The sequence below is a fragment of the Struthio camelus genome, chromosome Z (assembly GCF_040807025.1).
Source record: "Struthio camelus isolate bStrCam1 chromosome Z, bStrCam1.hap1, whole genome shotgun sequence".
Lineage (NCBI taxonomy): Eukaryota > Metazoa > Chordata > Aves > Struthioniformes > Struthionidae > Struthio > Struthio camelus.
Genome location: NC_090982.1, coordinates 48,372,141 through 48,390,950, shown reverse-complemented (window position 1 = coordinate 48,390,950; position 18,810 = coordinate 48,372,141). Strand labels below are relative to the sequence as shown.

The following is an 18,810-nucleotide window of genomic DNA, read 5'->3' as shown; positions in this document are numbered from 1 at the left end:
GGTCTTAATTCTTCTGTACTGAAGGTAGAAAAAGTGGTAAATTCTCATATAACTTATATTATAGTTTAATTCAAGCCCTAATCCAAAATTCTACTCTGTATTATTCATTGCAAACTGCAAAGAGAAGAGGGGCAGAACACTAAGAGTTCGACTCTTTACAGACCGCATCAAATAATTATCTTTAAAATATTACTATAAAGTTCTTATACATCAAGAGAGAAAAAAAAAGACCAAAGATGCAGACAATTAAGTCAACAATCTGGTCATCTTGAAATGCAAACTGTTCTCCACTCACAGTGGACGCTACTCCTGGAGAAAGCCAGGAGACAAACAAGGAACAAGAAACGGCGTTAAGTCAGACCATAAGTGTTTCTTAAAAAAAAAAAAGGGAGGGGGAGGAAATCTGAGGTAGGAACGCTATCATCCTGTTACAACATTCAAAATCCCAACTCCATCTCCCTCCATCTTTAGGAGATTCTGTCTTCCTAATCCAGATCTAATTCAGCATCAAAAAAATCCAGATACTAGGAACAGGAAAGCCTGCTAATTTTCAGAAAAAATTGTTTTATGATTTTGGCTATTAAGCCACCAGGTTAAGGAAGACTAGGGGGATGGGGGGCAGGGAGGGTCTCAAGTTTTCCTAGCTCTACAAATGAAGTCCCCCAAACCAGGTCTACTCTAGCCGTAGTAACAGAAAAGGGAGAGTTTATACACCACTCCGGCAAAACTGCTTTTGTGGGCAAACCTTCCATTTGGGTGTACTACAGTCACTACTTGGTCTGCATCCCCCTACAAAGTAGTCATAACACTTTTAACACCTTTTAGAGCTTCATTCTCCTGAGGAAGCCTGCAATGAAAGAGCATTTATTTTCCTTGACAACACAGGTAAAGTGCAGCCCCATTCCATTTCTCAGTTTAAGTATTGCACGTTCATGTGGAGCAGCTCCCTGATTTTTCAACTGAAATTAGGTACTGTTTCTTTGATTTGGAGGGATAAGAGAGAGATTAGTGGAAGACGGAAAGAAGTTAACAATGTTATTAGCCAATTCATCTTCCACCAGCTTCACATATTAATCATTCATATAAGGCAAATGTGAAGTTTAGAATTTAATTCCAGCCAAATCAATACAAACATGAGAAGTCCAACTAAACTCAAGCAAGAAGCTAGGAAATTTCCTAGCTTCATCTGGACAATTCTGTAGTCAGTTCTTCCACTTATACTGAAGACTGCGAGATTATTAGAATATATCAGATTGCTTGGGAGCAGATAAGGAAGGACAACTCAATGAGCTGGCACACCTCCGAATGCCTGTAAGTTTGTTTATTTTCACTAGGTTCTCAACTTGGACAGGATGCTAGAGAAAGGATATAGCTACTTGCCTGTTCAAAAGACAGACCAAAAGAGGTAAATGTTTTAAAGGGATTTAAATAAACAGTTATGCACACAACCACCTTGTGTTGTTAAATTAACCTTACAACGTTAGCTTAACTTTTTCCTCACGTATCCCGCCACCTTGATTTGTAACTTTCACTTATTACTACTAAATGATCAGCATTTCAAAGTAAGGAAAGGATTTGTTTTTTCCCTATGAAATGCCTAGCATATTAAACCATCAAAACAAATTCTTCTTTCTCTGCTCCTGCTCAGAAGCCTAATAACGGAGTTACTTAGCAACAGAAAAAGCAACTGAACTGCATTCACTTGTCCACATTTCACTGTAAAATAACACTCAAAGGCATTATTTAGCTGCTAGTCACCTTGGTATTAATGTATTTTTGATGAATAAAAACCACTAGTCTGAGACAAGCCTACATGTAAACCCAGCCAGCATGTACCATCTATAATATGTTACAGTTTGAAGTTAGTAGAAATTACCTGTAAGATCTGTATAATTTTGAGCACCTCTGGAACAATGGGAGAAAGATGAAAATAAATATAAACCCTACTGAGTTCATCTACAACATATATACAAGGAAGGTACCAAAGCTATGGGGGGGGGGGGAACGACCCATCCTTCTTTGTAGAGCGGACTGACTTCAGCTACAAAAACCAAGTATGCATATTAAGTGCACTTTTCTTGCCACAGAATATTTTGATTTCAGAGAACGATTACTTAAGTTTGAACCCAAAACACACGTTTCCCTAAATCCCCTTCTCCATCAATACAATAGGAAATAAGAAGTGACAGAGCAAGTATCAACAGTGGCTTTATTTTAAAAGGCTATCTTAAAAAACAAAAATAATCCACAGAACTTGACACAGTAAACAACTGATTAGCATTTGTCACCAGTGATTACTCCCCTTTAAGCTAACTCCATGGCATTAACCAATTCTAATTTTCTATTTTAGAAGGTGAAACTCTTATTTTACAACTGCCTGAAAACTTATCGTAAATTGACTTGGTTCATGTAAGATTATGCTTCCACAACAGTAAGTTTTAAGAGTCCCTCACCCCAGGAAGGGGAAAGGCTGGCAATTTTGTTGTCTACCAGGATCATCAGCAAGTACTGCTTTGTTCCATATATTCTACATCACAGATTTCTTAGCAGCTTTATAATTTATTTCATGTTTACATTTCTAGATTAAGATTCAAGAAACTTGAATTTGGACTTTATGAAGTCAAAGTAAGTTTGCCATAAATTTATTTTTCCTGATCATTAAGGTAGGACAGAAGCATTAAATGAAAATAAAGATTGAAAGCTCATTCACAAAAAATTGTGCAGAGAGTTAATTTATGAAAATTACTTGACAAACTTTCACAAATAATAAAATAAAGTTTTCTTTCTTTATTTATTTCTTTATTTTCTTTTTCCACTTAAAAATTCAGTATTACATTCCAATAATGGAAGTGACTAAATAAAGAATGCAACTGAAGAACATACTTCCTGGGTTGTCTTAAAATCAAGGAGGTATTTACTATGTCTCATTTCAACTGCTAACTTAAATTGCTTTTCAGATAGTAAAGCCATAGAGTTTTTGAATGTTAATAATTGGGATGTCAACTAGTTTGGTTAGATTTAAGTTTGTAAATTCTCTGTATAACCTGAAGGGAACAACTGCAAGATGGTCAGATTACTAAGGAAGGTCAGATTACTACCCTGCCCACATATTTTACAGCAATCATGCACTTTTGTAGTCATTTCTATATATACACAAGTACATATTTATTTATACACACACACACACAGAGAGTCTTTGTGCACAATTGCACAGCCTTTCATGTACACTTATGCAGACCTTGAACATGCACAACAATTTTTTCTCTTCTTAAAAGATAATTAACACTATAGATTTCCCTATCTTTCTTCAGTTAACTTCTGCAGTATTTAGTTTTTCTTGCAGGCTTTTACGAATGTTAAGGTCTCTTATTTAAGAAATTTTCAGGTATGAAGATAGATATTAAAAGGATTTTTTTTTTTACAGTATTCAAGATTCCATTTTGCTACTTTAAAAAAAAAAGAAAAAAACTACAATCTTTCTCTCTTTGAACTATTCTGAGACCTCCATTTTGGCCATTATCTCCAATTTCTCAAGTTCTTGCAGTTCTGACTAAAGTTAAAAAAAAAAAAAAAAGAAGGGGGGGTAAAATGGTAAATGAAACCCTCTTCTGCATTAATATCTGTTTCTCTACTTGAGGCTAAATATCAAATGGCTCAGAGTACACAGTATGCCATTTTCTAACAAATGCAATTTATTTGTTCTAGTTCAACAGTTTTCAGAGTAGAGTTCATCACCCTGACATGAGCTGAAAGATAAGAATTAAACTGCAAGCAAACTTTTCTATTTACAAGCATGGAAAATGAAAAGGAAGTTTAATGCGTTGCTCTAGCATACTGTTTAGTAGATACCAGCTTTAAATATTAGAACCTGTCACTTCAGAGACCACATATAATAATTAGGACACAGAAGACTCCTATTACTATTCAAAAACATCTTTCTGCTACCAGCATAAGCACACTGCTGTACTATATCCTGATGAGAAAGCAACATATTTTAAGAAGAGATGATAAGAATTTTTTTATTTGCAGTGAAGAACTTCACCTCCAAAAATGTTTAACTTAAAAACACTTTCTACTGTAGAAAAACATACTGGTATAAATAAAAAAAATACATTTTGCATGGACTTTGCTTCTCCCATATAGGCCAGACATCTCCCAAACAATTACTTCTAGAATGTTGTGTCAAAAAGCAAAAGTTAATAACGATCTGGAGCACCATTAGTCTGACATATATGCTGAGTCAACTTGAGCTATCTCTGTAGAACTTAAATTCTTATACCTAGAGAATATTAAGCAATTTGCCATCAAAGGAGTCATTCTGAATAAAGTTTTAAATAGACAAAGAACAAGAGAAAGTTTTGACAATGAAAATGCTATTAAGAAAAAAAACCACACACACCCTTGATGTGTACTTACTAATTTGTTTTCTTGCATGTATATTCTTTGTAACTTCAGACAGCCTTTAGCAATAATGATCATTCCTTCATCTGAGATCTTGTAACATTGCCCAAAATGAATGTCTTTCAATTCTCTGCACTTTGAACCCAGCTGCAATCAATGAAATCAAAGCAAGTATTATTAAAAATACACACACACAAAAACAAAACAAACACATACATAACCAAACTCAACAGCATTTGACGGAACAATAAGTTTGAGCAGTTAAGATTTGAGGGGTTTCTTCCCCTTTAAAAAGCATCTTTGTTTCCAGGTTTTATCAGTACTGTATATACACAAGAAAAACTATGATTATGCACATGGTAAAATGAAATTGCTAACTACAGTCACCAAAAAAAGCTAAGAGTAGCACATAAGAACTCATCTGTTTATAGGGCATACCTAAGTAGCTAACAATACCTGCATGCTAGACAGTGACAGCATATGTGATTTAACATAATTACTTCACAGTTTTGTGCTAAATATTCTTTTAAGATTAACAGAGATACAGTTCATGAAACCTTCTCGTATGTCTAACGAACAACGGTTTCAATCACTTTCTGCTTTCATGATGGAAATGAGAGTTACTTTAACGTAAGTTCCAAATAGCAACTAAGCACACGAAAACTTGACAGCTATAGGCAAATTGCAGCAGGCCAAACCGGAGATCTCATTATAAAAGATATCATTTAATCCCTGAATTAAAAAAGACAAAAAAAGTATATACAGTCTCTACATGACAGCATTTACTGCACCAAGAAAATATATGGCCATAAACCTAGTTTTCCAAGTAAAAGAGAGCACTTGATTGTAATTGTATTCTGCAAAAGGATAAATATTCTTCCACATCCCTTTTTGTACTTGGTAAAAAAAGTTGGAAAATATTAAATTTACAAAATAAATTTGTTGAACGGGTGGTTACCTGCTTTAGGCCTTCATCAGTGAGTCTGTCTTGATTCCCTACATGTACTTTCTGAAGAAGAGGACACTGAGAGGCAACTGCAATAATAGAGGTGTCAGAAAGCTGTTTACACCTGTAGGCAGTATACCTTAAGAGTCCAGGACATTTAAATGCTAATAGGCATACTCCTGTATCAGACACATTGCGACAATCAGAAATATTGATTTCAGTAATATTCTGGCTTCTTGATGCTATCTTTTCCAGTAGTTCATCAGTAACCTGCAAACAAAATTCAAATACTGAAATTTAATTTTTTTCATAAACATCTTTGCTTCATTCACATAAAAACTACTATTTGCATGACATGTTTGCATAAACTATGAGAATAATGAAAGTTTCATTTTCTGAGATAAGAATAGACTGCTGTAGTAAGCTTTACACTTAACTCCAAGGAGTCTGCTCCAGTCCTTGGAGAGAATAAGAGTTAATGGTCCTCTTCATATTCTACACAAAGAATTCTCCATCCTTTAGAAAAGAGTAGCTTGCCCTTCTATAGCAGTGCTCTATTTATCCAATTAAGGCAACATTTACAGAGAAGTAAAAGGTTTATATTTCTCTGAAATGCAATGCATTTTTACTTAGGTGTTGGCAATCATCCAAAACCAGGTGCCAACCAATATACAGACAGACAAATACTACAGTGATGCAGGTAGCAGTGAGCTTCTTAAAAACTGAAAAAAAAAAGAGATTAAGATGCCACTGAACAGAAAAAAAAAAAAGAAATACCATAATAAAAAAGGGGGGGCATAATTAAAAAACAGAAGTTTCTTCCTGTTACTTGTTGAGTTAAAAATAGAATATGTGAATACTTTAAGTGTTATCTTTGATTCAATAGTCTTTTGTAGGCTATATGCACTATTTTTCCCAGAATTCCTTTGAAGAATAAAATAAATCTCTCATCCCCTTTTTTTTTAATCTATACATACTGTAATTAATTACTAGTAATTTTAAAATATGCCAATCCTGCAAAGCAGGTAGAAAACATAAGATATTCTTCATGAAGCTGAAGAGTTAAAATAGAACAAAAAATAACCCCAAATCACAACAAAAATAACCACAACAACAACAACCACCACCCAGCGTTGTTAAGACACAATGCATATCCTTTAAAGTGAGGAAGTTTTATTTGCTTTCAGAGTTTAGTTTCAGAGTTTAGTTTAGTTCATAAAACCTGATGTTCTTCATGCCAAAATCTTTCCAACAAAACCACACAAGAATACTTAGGATAGGTGAGATCTTGCTTTAACCCTGAAGAGGACAAGACAGAACCACATAAATCCCTTCTGTTGTTCATTTCTTGACTCTGTAAGAAACGAACGTTTTCTGTTGCACTCAATTTGTTTTCCATTAATAGCAAGTCTGATCTCTTTTCTTGTCATTTCATCAGCCCAGCTGTTAGCTATAAAAATAAAAACTGAAAAACAAACCACATACAAGATGGACAGTACTTGTGCTTAATATTGATTTAGGAACCTCTACAGTTTGCAGGATAGTTTTTAAAGGAAATGCCGCGATTCAAAATTCAGTGAGATCCTAACATACCTAGTAGGTAAAACCATCAAAAAGCTCCAAAGCTCTCCAAGGGTCCTTCTCCTCTACTCACTATCTTCATGAAACTCAAGAAGCTAGTATTTTATGGACTTCTACAAGTAACAAATTAATAAGAAACTTAAGAGGGGTGGACAAATAGTTTAGACAACTTTAGAAAAGTTTTCCACAGGGAAAAGTTTCCCTGAGCAATCTAAGGCTATGGTCTACAAGAATCTCACTAAACACAATCCATGAATCCCAGAAAAATTTAGTTCTAGGACCAGCTACAGAACTTAAAAGATAGATTCTATCTTTAACCGATGACTCCTACTGGCAAGAAGGAAAATAAAAGCCTGTCAAAGCAAACTGAGCAAGAACCAATTGGGTGACCATTCTTCAAAACACAGCAGCCTTAAAAAAGTTCAGTGTAAGAGATTTGATAGTTCTGATGAATGGAATCACCACTGTTTAACGAGGATCTGACACAGGTAACCTACAATCCATTCCATATAGCACTTGTTCTGTCCCTGTTTAACGATGGACATCAGTCCAAGTGATAGTCCAACTATCACAGTTAACAATGGACGTGATCTACATTCAAAAGAGTTAAACTAAGATTTCAGATGCTTTTGGTCTCTAGTATGAAAAACCTTGAAAGCACTGAGGTCCTTGTAAGCGCCTTTTGTTTGTTTTTGGTCAAAAGTACAAGTTCTGAGAACAAATTCTGAGTCATCCAAACAATTTTTCACAATGATACCTTCATACCTGTTGACGACTACTGAGATCCAGCTGCTTCCAAAACTGAAAATCTAAACACAGGTCACGCCAATATTTACAGACTAAAGATGCTGAAAGGCAACGCTCATTCAGGGATAAATTGGAAAATATCTGTAAAGAAAGGGAAGAGATATATATATATATTTGTTAGGTGAAGTAGTCTTATTTGGAAGAGAATTATTTATTAACCAGTCTTGTATAAAGCAGAAAGATATTAACATGCACTGTAACATACATTTCTAGAATTCACCCTCATCTTGATTAGCCAAGGACAATAACAAAAACCCACACCCTGCAACAGCTGACAAGTTAGCAACAGCCACATTAGCAACAACAACAAAAAAGGAACAGAATGAATCCTATGCAAGTAAAATTCTGTCAGAAATGAATAGATATGCTTCTGAGATAGCATACTTAAACTATTACAAATACAATTATTAGAACAACAGAAGTCTGCACATGTCATTTACAAGCAGTAAAAAAGTGTCTTTATTCCTATTCTGATCTACATTGAAAATAAATAAAATATCTTTCTATTCAGTTAAAAAATAAAATCATAAGGGCATTAAAACATCAGTGAGGGGAAGGAGGCAGCGCAAAGATCAGAAGAGCAAATAAGTGTAATACAAAAAAACAAAGTATAGAATTAGCATTTTATACCCTAAAGTTTTGAGTGCTGTAGGGCTACAGCAACCTGCGAAGAAGGAATAAACTGTAACTTTATGGTAGGCTCACATAAATTGCTGTTATAAGCATTATATTCAGTCTTTCCACAAAAATACTATTATAAATTGATACAAAAAGAAAGTCTATCAAGAGTGAAATATGAAGGTGCCCAGTAACCACAAATGAACTTGAATCTACAGGTTATTCTAAAATGAAAAAAGGCAATTACAATATTAGGATGTCTAAACAGAAGCACAGCTGCAAAATATGAAACAGCTCTCCCACTCAGCTGATGCCTTGCAAGTACTACGTAGAAGTACTACAGCCACTTGTGCTTCAGGGGGGGGGGAAAAAAAAAATCAAAAAATAATCAAAAAATACACACACACAAACACCAAAACAAAACCACCCACACAGAGGAATATTGGAAAGTGTTTGTAAGAAAGCACTAAGGTCTAGAAAACATTCCAAGAAAAGACGGAGACTATTTAGCCTAAGAAAAGGGATGGCAAAGGGGGGGAAGGGAGAGGAAAAAACAGGAAGCAATACTTTCATCATCTTCGTGGTGGATCAGACAGTTAGCTTCAAAAATTGTTAGATTTCTAAACTAAGAATAATGAAGCATTAAACTATAATATTTGATAATTTACAGAATTTCCATCACCGGTGGTCTATAAAACGCACCAGACAACTATCAGGAATAAGACAACCTTTATTGCCTCCTTGTTCTAGGGGATGGTTTAAATCAGCAGTTTTAGATGTATATATCCCTATAAAAACCCCTTGGAGGAAGGGAGTTGGTTGACTGCTCCTAAGAGAGCTGCAAGAGATCATGAGCCAGGGGCAGGAGGAGACGAGCAACACACCTCCTTTAAATGCAAGTGATATTCACCATTTCCACCTTTTCCAACTCCAAAAAAAGGTCACAGTCTCCTACGTAAGAGAATCCTTAGAGTGCTGAAGGATTCTGTCTGAAGCTGCCCCTTTCTCCTGCCAGCCTTTGATTGATTATTACCAGAGTCAACGAACGTTTCTTATTAGGAAATAGGTTGAACATGGGCAGGCTGAAATGCTGGCAGAAACAGTCAACACCCATTTCCTCCCTGCAGTTCTTAGTCTGCATTGGTGACTCCACTTCCAAGGGCAGAGTGAGGAGATGGCTGTGAATGGTACCCAAAAAAATGCTACTGCCTCAAAGGAAAGAGCAACAAATAAGTGGTGACTTGGCAAGAGATCTGACATTCCTACCACACCTGTATAGTTTTAGCCATTAGACACTAAATGTTGTTTAAAAAGTCAATACTGGAGAAAAGTTTTCAGCATCTTTTTGATTATTCTCAGCAATACTAAGCTATTAAAACAGCAGGGAACTTGAGAGTTCTTGGTATCAGTATGAAACAAAATATTTATGTTTTGTTACAAAAATCTCAGAAGAGAACAAGGTAAATCTGATGCATGTTATGTTTAGGTGGACATCAGACTTGCCTGAGACAATAACTACTAGAGATGCTGAGGATGGCATTATGAAATGCTTGAAACTATCTAATCTTTGTTACAAATGGGAAATAAATATTCTCATTTGTGGAAATAACATATTCATGCCAAGAAACGAGAGTGTGCAGTTCTTAAAATAAGAACACAGCAAGTATAGAACAGAAAAGCTGTTGCTAATCCAACTGCCACTGTGAATACAAAAGCTCATAAATCATATTTTTGCTTAAATCATGGTGTTACCAAAGCTAAAAATTCTCTGCACAATTCTGTTGAAATGAATGGTTGAAAGCATTTAAGGTCACATTTTAGTCCACTCTGTACATAACTCTAGTTGCAAAGAGCAGTAAGGATTCTAGAGGTGTTACCAAATACCATAGAAGTATTTTGAATACTGCTGTGAAAAACACAGCTTCTCTTCAGAGCTTGCAATTATTAAAACAAACACACACAAAACAAAAACTAAAAAACTTCAACAATAGCAAACAGAATTTATTAGCAAAACCTATATGTATTCCACGTAGTGGCACAGCATTCCAGCAACAAACCTTGCGCATGCTCAGGATCTTACTTCAAAGGGACTACATCAGTTGATAGTGAAAAATACTACATTACTGCATGAAATGCTACGACTCACATTGATGACCACCACCACTTCTATCAGTATGTACCTAGAGAATGAAACCTGCATATGTGGCAGCCTACTTACTCTAAGTACAAGCTGCTTTCTAAAACCCAAGTCTGTACAAATATGGTAGAAAACCAAAAGCATTCGTTATTCAAGTCACTGAACTCCTACCTATGAAAGGTAACTTTTTGGGGGTAGAAAGTCCTCCAGTTAATTCCCGAAACTAGTACCCAAGTATTCCAAAAAATCACATTTTTTCCCCCCCTCATTCACACTCCCAATCCGTCTCTCCCCCAAGATTTGACATATCCTTCAGCTGTCTGGAAAGAAAGAAAATACAAGTTAAGCAAAGTATTTTCTAAATGCATTTCGTTCTTTTATACTAGCAAAACAAAAGGGTCAAAGAAGCGCGCACACACACCCCAACACGCACACGCATACCTCTCACCCACTTTCAGCACTCCAAGCACTAGTCAAGATAAGTGGGTTTTCCTTCACCCTCAGCAGAAGGAAAAGATTTTTCCAGGGCCCCAGGCCACATCCTATTTAAGTCCCAGTTTAGTCCTAAGTAAACCATTGATGTTCATCATTGATGATCTTATCATAATTCCGAGATACAGTCAGTTCACTAGGAGTCAAGTTCTTCAAAATAACCGTTCACAGCCTCATTAACGACCATAGTGGAAAGAAAAATCTAAAAACAATGTATGGAACAATAAAAGTCAACTACTAGACATATCTAATAGTCAGTCACACTGCACTCAGTTTCCTACACTCAATTCAACAGTCCAGTTTTATTTCCTTGACACATATAACCATACAAACCCCCCAAAAGGAAAGGGTTCACAAGTTGTCGCACCTTTAAGCGACAAAATACAACCACCTCCACGATATTTTCTCTGGTGTATCCGTGCACATCTGTGGCAATCCACAACTCTGGACCGGATCACAGTTCAAATGATTTTAAGCCAGCCAAATTAAGTCCTTGCTTAGCACGCTGTACACTGTCAAAATTCAGTGCCTGACCAAGTTTTGGGAGGGTTTGTTTGTTTTCCCAATTTTTCTGAATAAATATTTTGCAAGGCAACAGATGGGGAAGGGAAGAAGAAACTGCTCGAGAATATTACTGAAGGATCCAACCAGAAATGCTAGAAATAAAAGGTTTTATGTTCAACTGTCACCTTTACCACAGAGTTCCTATATGATAGGCTCAGGCTTAACACTTCCCCACTGTTTCTCCATAGACAGCTTTTAAAGGCATGCTAGATATTTCAGGCTGTGTATTCAAAATTGACTACTTCGCATAAATGAGAGTGGGAATGTTTAGCACTTCAGTAGGAACAACAATAAAAAGAATATAAATATCCTTTCTTAAAACACTAAAGATGTAATTATGATATTTAAATTGGATCAATGGAATATGGGAAAAATGAATGACTCATGAGCACCTAAATAAAATCAAAGTGATAAGCACTCAAGAAACACACCTCAGAGTGTTTTTGTTTGTTTTTGTTTTAATCTCCATATAACCATAAAATGAATCAATTTAAAAATGCTCTGAGGACTAACAAAACTGTGTCAGCCTGGAAAAGTGATGCGACTTCACAACACAGTTCAGCTGATCCTAAGGCAGCAGGAGCAGTTCTATCTGTTGCCCCCTCCTGGCTCCCCTTGCACTAGGTTTAGTGACTGTGCTCAGAGAAAGTCATTTCAGGCCTGAAGCAGTTTCGCAGCGTTAGGCTTGAATCGGATTAGCCAGCTGAACCCACTCGCTTTGCAACTGCATGATCACTACCCAGAGACAAAGGAAGCAGCAGGAACACGCAGCCAGAGGTTACAAAAGGCAGAGAGACACTGCCCTTAGCAGCTACTTGCTAGCAGACTGGCTTAGCTGTTACACAAAACCCAACTTTAAGCTGGTTAATGGGTTAACTTCCATTTTTAAGACATAAATAGGAGACACTGATACAGGGCTCCATGCCTTTCCTGTTAATAGAAGAAGGGGTTATGAGACATCCTAGCTTGAAGGAGCTAATGAAGTTCAGCCACCCAGATTCCCAGGTATCTGCACTGTCCCCACCACAGCCATCTGAGCTCCTTGCGAGTCACCACAACAGTTTACAATGGAGCAGAGTAAGTCATACCACAATCTGAGAAGGACCAAGCACAAGTCAGGCACCCTGAACAAAAGGCAAATGAATAGGAAATGAAAATAGAAGTTACAATTAATTTACATTGCATTTGAACATCTTAAGACTTGTAATCTACTACCTTTTCCCATGAAATAATCGACAGCACAAGGGGAGTGAGGGGGTAGTATTAAGCCACCTGGCTCCAAGAAGAGTAGAAATTTAGACCCGTGGAAAGCAACATACCTATTTTTTTAAAATAATTCTGCAAGAAATCACAAAATATGTCAGGACATCTTTTAGAACTTTACCACTGACAGTAATGATCATAACACTATCTTCATTTTTTTGTTACCAGTATGCTGGTGCCTCTACTTCATAACTGTGCTCCTCTGTACTCCCATAAGCTCAGCAGTTCACACCACATCAGAAGAACACAGAAAAGTTATTGCAATAGAGAAATGAAGCTGCTTTAACAGGGTAACAGTGAACTTCAAGAAAACAAATCACTTTCGGCTGATAGAGCAAGAGTTAATCAGAACACTTAAGACTGACGGAAAAGAACATTTAGCTCTCTGCCACAAAGTTGGGAAAAAATCTTTTTCATTCTTCCTTGTGCTGTAACTAAAAATACAGTCTGAAACAAGTTCCAGACCAGAGAATCCGATGGCAACACCAGCATAAGAAAGAAAGAAGGATGGTATTAGAACACCAACAGCGTGAACTTGTGGATGAAGTCTAATCCGAGTGATGTATCTGGACGCCTCGGTTTCTTGAATAAGCCAGAAAAAAAAAATTAGAGCACAACTGAAATAAGTATTCTGGTCTTTTCAGGTATAAGCTTGGTACAAAAAAATGCCAGTGTTCAGGAGGCAACTGGCAGGCTGCAGCTAAGAGCTTTGGTTTTAATCATATCCTCTCAATATCACTCTGATGATTACTACACTGAATTTAAGATTAACATTATCAAAAATAAACATGTAAAAGCAGTTATTACAGCAATGAAAGAGTGAGAAAAAGTGAAAAGAAAAAATTCATGGTGCAGGGGAGGAGGAAATCAAGGAGAGGAGCCAGTGGTGCCCCAAATAACAATAATATATTTACAAAAACTGAAATACATGAAATATACTTACCTTTTCATTCACTGTACATAACCTCTAAGTTGAAAATGACAGTGTATCTGCTGCAGATAGAATAAGGTTTGATCACAGTTTATAGAAGTAGAAGAAGTAGAATATCCGATAAAGACGACCTCAGAAAGGTCATCTGGTCTAGAGCGTTTTTCTGCTCTGAAGCAACTAAGCACACCTAAAAGAAAGCTGATATCCCAGTTGTTTTTAAAACAAACAAAAAACCCACCATACACTCCTCACAACCTCAGAGACAGGAAGCAATCTTTGCCAAGACTGAAATGTTTTTGCACAGTGTCATTTACCACGTAACCTCATTTAAATCTCCCTCACATCAAGTTAAGTTTATTCTTTGTTATTATATCACAAAAAACAGGAAACAGTCACATCTTTTATCAGTTTTCTCATAGCAAGAGTGCACATCTGATCTCAAGTCTTCTTTTTCTAGATGAAGCAAAGCCTTCAAGCTATTATCATAGGTGATGTTTTCACATCCTCCTGCCCTCCTTCAATTCCTCTCCAATTTGCCTGTGGGATTTTTAAGGCGAGTCCAGTGCCCACAACCTGATACAGTACTGCAGCAAAGCCTTTACAAGTACCAAGCAGATCAGAACTTCCTTTCTGTGTCCTACATAACCAGTTCCTTTTCTTACAGCTCAAAAAGAAGGCTAAAGCGTTTAAATTGGTACTGCTAAGTTTACTCAGGCTGAGGACCACTCTACACCAGTTCCTTCTTTGCAACGCTGCTGTTTAATCAATAAAGTTAAAAGATACAAAAAGGGCAGTTATTTCTACTTGCCAAATACAATACTTTAAAATTAACAATGTGAAAGTTAATATGGAGAGCTCTAAACCTATTTATCATATTTTGAGTTCTAATCATATCCTCTAATTGTCTGCATCTCTTTAGCTTGGCACCTTCCCCAAGTTTCAGGATCCTCTTTAGTAAAGATGTCCTCCATCTCATCAGCCAGATCGTAGATAAAATACACAGAGTAGGGGTCATAGCATACATTCTGGATGTACTAACATCCCCGTGACAGATTCTCCTGGTCTGACAGACAAATATTAACAACTCCTCTGTATTTTCTCCTTCCAAACATTTTTAAATTAGTTTCATCTCAGTCACACTTCTTAACATACAGAAATAACACAAGGAAACATGAAAAAGACTTTACTAACTAGAAGGTATGCCACACAGCCTTCTGATCCACAAAACCAGGTCCCTTTTCGAGTATTAAACGAACCAGGTTTTATCAGATTTTTTTTTTTCATCACTTGCAATTTTTGCCCATCATCCTACTGTCCTCCAGGTCAAAGGTTCTCAAGCTGCGATACCCAGGTCTACTTCCAACCAAAGTTTAGTGCTGAAGGAACATCCAAATACCTTTTTTTAGAATAAGGTGGTAAGCCAGGATCTGCTGCAGGTCAAATGGTAACAGAATAGCAATACACAGCATAAAGCTTTGTCAACCTTTGTATTACAGGCTTCCACATGGATCTTTTTAAATTGTTTGCTCCCACATCTGTCTAGGCTATAGTCAGGATGACTAATCTATAAATTCCTTAGTGCCTCCCAACTTTTAAAGAGAACAGACTGAAATTATCCATCTTTAGTTCTGTGACACTTCACTCTTATCTACAAGGCTTAAAGACAAAATTTTGCCCTCTTCATAATATTTTTGACATACGTTTTAGTGATCAAATGAAAAACAAAACAGTTCATAAACATTTAATGGAATGGCTGAAAGAAGCGAGATTAACTAGCATACACACTACAAACTTCCTGAGGTCAGTAGTGCCCAACTGATGATATGCAGTCTCACAACTGCTGTTAGAACAAAACACAGGAGTTTAGGAGTTCCTACAAAGTTTAATTTAAGAGGCAGAAAACAGGAGGTTTGTCTGCTGCTCACACACAGACAATGCTAGGGAAACCAGTCGCTCCTGTGCTAACGCCATCGCAGCAGGAGGACATAGAGGCAGAGGTAGGAATCAAGAAGAAAAACAGCATTTTTGGAGAAAGGGATTATATTTTATCTGTGCTAAAGGCAAATGCATTAAGGCCTTTAAGCACCTGTATGAAGAAAACTGGTCAGAAACCTTAAGGTTAAAAGGTCCTACAACAGAACAGGACGCCTAGAAGTAAAATGGACATGACATACCTTGACTGTTAGAAGAATTGGTTTACAAGTGAGTTACCAGATAGCTATTTCTGAAAAAGTGAAACTGACAAAAGTACTAAAACAAATAGACAAAAGTAGTCACAGCTATGTCCAAAAGTAAGAAAAAAAGTCATATCTTATAAGAAATAAGGTTTATTAATCAAGTCAGTCTGGTTTCAAATCCTAACAAAACAGAGTATCACAAATAACGTGATCTTAAACTAATATTGACAAACTGATTTTTAAGTAGCAAAGTTACAATCCTGCAATTGCAGAATAGATTAGCAAGATTGGCAAAATGCTTAAACACATGAACTAACAGGAACTTCAATACTGCACCTATATCTGATGAACCCAAGGCCCATAAAATAGGACATGAGATAAGCAGATCATTGTTTGCCAACAAAAAGAGTAAAGGAACTCCATACTATGCTGGGGCTATACAACTAGCAGCATATAAAGAACAGACTTGGATGGACAGATAGAGCCCCATACACACCTGTTTCATATTCCTCCATTATCATGCCCTGTTCTGAGATCAGCCATTTGACCCAGAGTAAAACTACTATAATACCCCAACTGCCCCCCACTACTTTTTTTTTTTTTTTTTTTTAAAAAAGTGTTCAGTTCCAGGTAGACTTATCCTTTTAGCTGAAACTTGGATGAAGAGAGCCAGTATACTAAACTACACTGACAGATCAATTTAAAATGAAAACTCACTTTCAAAAGCTTAAGAACAAAATAGTTAAAAAATAAAAAATAAAAAAACTAAAAAACCCAAAAGGCAAGAGGATAGCAACAGAGATAGGAAACAAAGTGAAAGTGTACTTTGAAAAGATAAAAAAAACAGAGATTATGAAAGAAAAGAACATAAGAGGGCTTCAGACATTATGGCTGACATAGGCTGCGAAACCAGTAAAGCCAAAGTTGACTCATATTAGAGGCTAATACAGACAAGCTTTTAATGTTGGTAGGGGAAAGAAAAATCTGTTCAGTTTATAATCTATAGTTCTGGTTTACATAGGAGCACCAACTACAACGACCACCTACTTCACCCCTCTTTTAAACAACTGATCTAGTACTTCATCAGTGATACCAAACAAGCAGCTATATCTGAAGGATATGTTACAAAGTTAAGTAATATATATGAGTTTACTTAAAATATTTTTGAGGCAAGTTCCGGTGCAGAACACTGTCTCCCTTTACCTCAGGTTAAAGCTTACGATGCCTTTACTTACAAGAGCAAAGCGAGCAGATCAGTTTCCCTGTGCTCTTTTCGTACTCGCCTGCGGTTCAGCAACCAGAGCACAAACCACGTTTCCGCGCAGGCTGTTCTCCCAAGCCAGCACAGGGCTGGCCCGCACCCCTCCCCCGTCCCCGGGCGCACGGGCAAGCGGGGGCGGGCGGGGAGGGCCGCCCCCGGCCCCCGCCGAAGCAGGCCTGCCTGCCGCAGCCCGGCTGGAAGCCCACGGCCAGAGCGGGCCCAGGCGGCGGCGCCCGCCTACCTGGGCTCGCCGGAAGGCGTCTCCCCGCCCGGCAACCCGCCGCTCGCGGGGCGAGACGGCCGCAGCCCGCCGGGGGCGCCTCCTCGGCCGGCGGCAATCGTCGCACGGGGCGACCCCGCGGCCACACCGCCTCCCCCCCCCCCACCCCGCGAAGGCCCCAGGCCCGGCGCCAGCCTCCGCGCCCCCCCCGCGCCCGCAGGAGCCGGCCGGCCCGCCCGACCCACCTTGAGGAGGATGGAGGGCGGCAGCTGGTTGATGTCGGGGGCCGGCGGCGGCAGCGGCTCTCGGCAGCAATCCCCGGGCTGCTCCAGCGGCTCCTCGCAGCCCGCCTCGCTGCTCCTCTCCTTCTCGCCCTCCTCCTCCTCCGGCGGCGGCGCGGCGAGCTGCCCCCCACCGCCGCTCTCGCTGGCGGGGCCCCGGGGCGGCGCGTCCCCCCCGCCAGCCGCGCAGTCGGCGGCGGAGGGCAGGGCGCAGAGCTGAGGCTCCGCCGGGCACTGGCAAGCGGCGGCCTCGGGCTCCGCGGCGGCGGCCCCGCAGCGCGGCTGCTTGCAAGGGGGGCAGGCGGGCAGGCCGGCCCCCTTGCGCTTACACACCATCTCGGAAACGACCTCGCCGGGCGGCCTGGCCGGCCCCAGCAGGCTCCGCACCGGCGAGGGCAGCAGGCCCGAGAGGAGCAGACGCTGGCAGCGGCCCCGCGGCTCCCAGGCGGCGGGCGGCAGGCGCAGGAGACGGCGGGCGGCGCGCTGCTCCGCGGCGCCGAGGGCCGCGTAAGGCGGCGGCGGCAGGAGCAGCAGGGGGTCCCTGCCGGGCAGCGGCTGCTCCGGGGCGGGCGGGCTGGCGCTGTGCACGATGAAGCAGAGCATGCAGGGCCCGCGCAGGAAGCAGCTTCGGCTCCGCGGCGGCACCTTCCTCCCCCGGCAGCGGCGGCCCCTCTCCCGGTTTAGGCTGGCTGCCTCCTTGGAAAGCAGGTGGCCCATATAGGAGATGAGGCGGGAGGGGAGCGCCCGGCCGCGGCCGCCCCTGCGGAAGGGCCCGCGGAGGTGTCTGTCACCTGCGGGCGGCGGCGGGGGGGGGCGCTGTCATGCTGCCGGTGCGGACGGCCCGGCGCGGCGGCGGCAGCAGGTGGCGGCGACCGCGGGGCGGCGGCGGGGCTGGTTCCGGGACATGGAGCCGGGCGAAGCTTCCGCTACCGCCGCCCTGACCTCACCCGACTGACGGAGGAGGCGGCGCCCGGCGGTGCTGCCGCCAGCGGCGGGCTGCGGAGCTGGCGGCGGGGAGGATGCGCGGGGAAGGGCCCGGGGCCTCCGCGGCCGCGCACCCTGCGCGCCCCGCCGCAACCAGCGCCCGCGGCTGCGCCGGCAAACGCGACCCCGGGCGCCCCGCGCGAGGGG

The 18,810-nt window shown here is 40.1% G+C and overlaps 1 protein-coding gene across 1 annotated transcript in view; it reads right to left on the bottom strand.

Annotated features, from left to right (window-relative positions):
• FBXL17 (F-box and leucine rich repeat protein 17) overlaps positions 1-18,556 on the bottom strand; it is a 301,069-nt gene extending 282,513 nt beyond the window's left edge. The window contains exons 1-4 of the mRNA XM_068928189.1: positions 17,644-18,556; positions 7,694-7,816; positions 5,360-5,617; positions 4,417-4,548 (exon numbers count right to left, since the gene is read on the bottom strand). Of these exons, the coding sequence (XP_068784290.1) occupies positions 4,417-4,548; positions 5,360-5,617; positions 7,694-7,816; positions 17,644-18,396 (1,266 nt within the window). The 5' untranslated portion in view covers positions 18,397-18,556. The remainder of the gene's footprint in view (positions 1-4,416; positions 4,549-5,359; positions 5,618-7,693; positions 7,817-17,643) is intronic.
• Positions 18,557-18,810: the final 254 nt, after the last annotated feature.